Source organism: Monoraphidium neglectum (genome assembly GCF_000611645.1).
Source record: "Monoraphidium neglectum strain SAG 48.87 unplaced genomic scaffold scaffold03730, whole genome shotgun sequence".
In the NCBI taxonomy this organism is placed as follows: domain Eukaryota; kingdom Viridiplantae; phylum Chlorophyta; class Chlorophyceae; order Sphaeropleales; family Selenastraceae; genus Monoraphidium; species Monoraphidium neglectum.
The window spans coordinates 1-4,582 of record NW_014009899.1 but is presented as its reverse complement, the minus strand read 5'-3'; the positions used below and the strand labels follow the sequence as shown (position 1 = coordinate 4,582).

At 63.6% G+C, this 4,582-nt stretch overlaps 2 protein-coding genes across 2 annotated transcripts in view; both read right to left on the bottom strand.

Annotated features, from left to right (window-relative positions):
- MNEG_13279 (hypothetical protein) overlaps positions 1-2,530 on the bottom strand; it is a gene marked incomplete at both ends in the record, with an annotated part of 3,746 nt that extends 1,216 nt beyond the window's left edge. The window contains 7 exons of the mRNA XM_014038250.1: positions 10-107; positions 577-707; positions 996-1,078; positions 1,464-1,546; positions 1,794-1,871; positions 2,105-2,164; positions 2,438-2,530. Of these exons, the coding sequence (XP_013893704.1) occupies positions 10-107; positions 577-707; positions 996-1,078; positions 1,464-1,546; positions 1,794-1,871; positions 2,105-2,164; positions 2,438-2,530 (626 nt within the window). The remainder of the gene's footprint in view (positions 1-9; positions 108-576; positions 708-995; positions 1,079-1,463; positions 1,547-1,793; positions 1,872-2,104; positions 2,165-2,437) is intronic.
- Positions 2,531-4,351: 1,821 nt separating this feature from the next.
- MNEG_13278 (hypothetical protein) lies at positions 4,352-4,544 on the bottom strand (the record flags this gene model as incomplete). Its single annotated transcript, XM_014038249.1, has 1 exon — positions 4,352-4,544. A coding segment is annotated over one exon (193 nt), but the record flags the coding sequence as incomplete, so codon positions are not given.
- Between the last annotated feature and the right edge of the window lie 38 nt (positions 4,545-4,582).

The following is a 4,582-nucleotide window of genomic DNA, read 5'->3' as shown; positions in this document are numbered from 1 at the left end:
GGCTCCCACCTGCTGCGCTCCACATGGAACAGCGTGAGCAGGCCGTCCAGCAGCGCCGCGTTCTGCGCGCTGCAGATTACGTCGGTGCCGTCCACCACCTCCTCCACCTTTTTATATTTAAATTGTTTTTGCAGGGAATGGAGGGAGCAAAAGGGGTGATCGGGTGGTCAGGGCAGCCGGAGGGCATCACAGCAGGCAAAGCAGCACACCCACAAAGCTCGGCGTCAGTTTGTGGACCAAGGTCAGGTGCTCTTGAGGCTGGGGCCGGAGGAATTGGCTCCTTGCGGATACCTCGTAGCGTCACATCACAAGCGCACCCACGGGATATCTTCTGATTGCAAGCCGCGCAACACTGCACGCGCTCACACCCCCGATCGGCTCCCTGCGCCTGCCCCTTCCTGCGTCGAACTTTGCACACCCCTGCACAACAGTCCCTTGACGCCGAAACCAGCACCACGCGCCCCCGGCCCAGGAAACATACAGAAGACACACAGGTGCCGCACCCAACACGGCTGCCTGCGCAGCATATTTGAGGTTGAGGTGAACGTCACACAGATCACAGACCAGCGCCCTCACCTTGAGGTACAGGGAGGCGCTGTCTGCGCCCGACACGAGGTAGCGTCCCAGGTAGATGCTGTCCCCGGGCTCCACCATGTCGGCGAAGCGGGTGTAGGTCACGGGCAGCTCCGTGCTGGTGCACTCCACATCTGGAGAGGTTGGGGTGGGGGCATGCAAGTGGATGTGTGTATGTGCTTGTGAGTTTGTGTGTGTGTGTGTGTGTGTGTGTGTGTGTGTGTGTGTGTGTTTGTAGAGGGGAAGGCGCGAGCGAAGGCGTGAAACAGGGCCTTTTGTGGGGCTGTTGAGTTTTGGGGTGACGCATCCTTAGCAGCGCATTTGGCAGGGGCCCAGGGGAGCGGCCAAGGCGCTCGTGTGCGAAGTCGCAGGGACCACGCCCACCGCCGGCCGCGTTGCGCGCGCCCCGCGCCGTGCCTCACCGCGCGTAGTGAGTGTGAGCTTCTGCCCCGCCACCACGTTGATCTCCTGCCCGGCCTGGGTGGGCCACCCGTCCTCGTCGATCCTGGGGGTTAAGGCGTCACCAACGTTGGGGCGGCGGGGGTGGGGTGGGTTGAGGTTATCTCATGAGCAGTGGGCTGGGTGGCTGACTGCTGCTGTGCTGAGGGTGGGAGCTCAATACGCCCCCTCGAACGAGCGGCGGCTGTCGCAGACCAAGGCGACCGCTGACTAGGTGCCCGCCGCCCTCCCTGCCTCCAGGCTGGCGCCCGTCCTGCAGCCACCCAACCTAGGAGCCAACCCCGCCCCCACACGGCATCCAATCAACCAGCAGGGCGCCCCCCCAACCCCTACCACCTCTCGGCCCCAAATCATACCGCAACTCTCCACATGACATCACATGACGTCACATCACGCCCTTACCCCTGCCCCTCTGCCGCGCCCCTTCACACCTGAAGGGCCGCCGTATCATGACCTCGCGCCCCAGGGTGTCCAGCACGATGGCGCACATCCTGCGCGTCAGACGCATCGCCTCCTGCAGGGGCCGGCCGTCAGGATCGGGCGCGGCGCGGGTCGGGGGCGTCAGAGGGGGCAATGCAGGCACGAGGGGCCGGAGCCGCGGAGCTGCCGTGGAGCTCGGGACCGGGGCGGCCGCTGCGCCTGCCACCAAAAAACGGTCATTCGCTGGCTGGCGGCAGCTGGGCCGCAGCCAGGGCCGCGTTCCATTCACGCCATCCGGAGCCGCATCCTCGCAGACACCTCCAGGCCACCTTGCCCCCCACCTGCAGGTTGTCCAGGCTCTTCCTGTGGTACTCAATGGGGCCCCAGGTCAGGTCCACGCGTGCGGCAGACATGCCGGCCTGCGGCCCGGCGGCGGCGGCAGCGGTGGCACAGTGCGAGGCCCCACACCCACGCGGTCAGCACCTCAAGCTGGCGTCATACTTGCATCAGCGCGCAAGATTGAGGAGTTTCGCCACAGTATGTGCTGCCACACATACGGGATTTCAAGGATTTGAGTCAGCATTGGGCGCGGCTGCGTTGCTGGGCTGCCCAGGTGTGCTGTCGCCGCCGCGCCCACGGCCGTGGCGCGCACCTCGAGCATTTTGACCAGCGTGTCCACACTTTGGCATGAAGGGCCAATCGTGGCGATGATCTGTGGGACGAGCAGCAGCAGGAAATGATGGGAATCGGAATTTGCGTTTGCATTTGCATCACAGGCGGCGGCGCGGGCAGGGCCGACGGCGAAGGCGCTCAGACGCGGCGACGGCTGCCGCTGCAACGCCGTCGCCCTGGGCCTGCGCCCTCAGCATCTGCATGAGGATTCGCATTCATGCTGTGCCTCTTGCAGCGTGGTTTTTGGCATCTGGGCCGCTGCCCGTTTGCGTCGCTGCGCATGTGTTTGGGCGGGGGGGGGGGGCCCTCGCACCTTGGTGCACGCATATCTGTGGTCCCAGGCCTCCTCAGGCTCCAGGATCGTGGAAAGGTCCAGATTCGGGAAAAAGTGCGCCTTTGTCTTCATATTGGCGCGCGTTGCTTGCCCCTGGCGTGCGTGCGGCACAGGGTCATTTCGCCCAGGGTTGTGCATGGGCGCCAGGCGCGGCCGCCGCGGACGCAGCGCCGACCACCACGCCTGTGTTTGCAGGGCATGCTGCGGTGCCCCGCCCGAAAGCAACACGCCAATGACTATCGATCGGAGGGTTCGCGCCGGCTGGTTGCGGACGCAGTAGTCCCGCAGACCTCACCCGTGCAGCGTTGAACAGATCTCGCCCTAGTGGTCAGCGAGGGCCCAGCGTCCGCGGTGGTCAATGCAATATCAATGAAATCACACGACGACCTCAATGAGCAGCTAAAGCTTCCAATCCCTGCACGTGCTTGTGGCGCACCAAGCTGCACTGTGGCGAGTGACACTCGCGAGTGGATTTTTCAACAGCTTTTGTCCACTATGAGATGTATTCAGCCAATAAAACGCCAGTTGTCAGATATGATCATGCCGCACATGCGCACCATGAGCTGCCCAAGGAGCTCGCTTGACCGACCCTGTCTCTTTATTGATTGAGAGGCTCGCCTTGGGAGCTGGGGGGCGCGCTCATCAATGCTGTAGTTATGCTGCTGCCTTGAAGCCAAAAGATACGCTCTTGTCGCACGCAGTTCATGGCCTGCAAGCCGCTGCGGGCGGGTAGGGTTGTGCACGCTTTGACCAAAGGCCGGGAGCCTTTCGAGGCACGCGACACGTTGCACCTCAGCCAGGGAATATCCACCAAGCTAAACCGGCTTATGCATGGATTGCATGCACATTCGGCCACAGGGCCCGCCGCACCGCCTGGCCAGGTTGCGCCCTGCATGGCTCTCAGCGGCGGCGTCAGGCCCGCCGGGTAAACAACCCAGCTGCATGCAGGACATGCACGGCTTACTCATTGGGGTCGAGGGGGACATTGGTACATGGAGTGTGTGCAGGCGGATAAGCGGCGGGCCTACAGCCACACGTACAGTGGCGATCAACCTACAAGCTCATAAATAGTACTGCACGCAGGCAGCAGCACGCCAAGGGGTGGAACAGGCCAGCAGGCAGCGTGCGTGCATCAGTGCGTTCTGTTGTGGTGGTACAGTCAAGATGGGCACACGCCAAGTTCTGATGTGGCGCACAGAGGCACAGCGCACGCAACATATGGTGCGGTCTCAGCACTGTGTTGTGTGGGGATGTGTATGGATCGCCCGCCCTCCTTCGATAGGCGGTGACTTGCTTGGCACGCAGACCAAAGGCTAGCCCATTCTTGGACGTGACAGCAGCCAGCCACCTGCTGGCCCCGCGTTTGCCCGCGTGCAGGAAGCCCCATCACACTCATGGGCACGGCAACGCCCGATGGTGGCGGCAAAAGCGCCCCTTATAACGTGGAGGGGCGGCGAAACAGAGCGCATGTGTGGATGAAAGGGCCGAAAACAAAAACCACTCGACTGCAAAACCCGCCACGTAAAGCCTCTGGACATTGCTTGAGGGGCCGCCCGGCGCAAAGTGTGAGACCCACAGCCGCGGGCCATTGCGCTGTAGGGGTGCCCTGGTGGTACAGCAGGCAGCGGGCCGCACTACTAGCAAAGGGAGCGCGCGGAAATACAGCCGCTCCGTGCCAGCCGGACAAGCGAGCAGGCTGCTCGCCGACAGCACAGCAGCGCGCGTGGCACGTCCGACTCAGCAGCACGTCCGACTCAGCAGCAGCGACGCACCGCCGCCGGCTTCGCTTGATTCCTTCAGGCACCTATAAAAGCGATGCCTCAGGCGCTTGTGGAGGGCGATGCCCCACGCGTTCATGAAGGCGATGCCTCAGGCGCGTATCAAGGCGACCTCTCAGGCGTTTATGAAGGCGAGGTCGAGGTAGGGGCAGGCCTCCCTGAACGCCGCCCCGAAGTCGCGGCCCACTGTGAGCTCCATGGTGCGGCGCGTGCAGCCGAGGGCCAGGGAGCGCAGGCTGGTGAAGCGCGTGAAGCACTCCAAAATGGGGCCGTGGGCGCACAGGTCGTCGCTCTGCCACGTGAGGCGCCTGTGTGCGTGCGCGTGTGTGTGTGGGTCGTGTGTGAA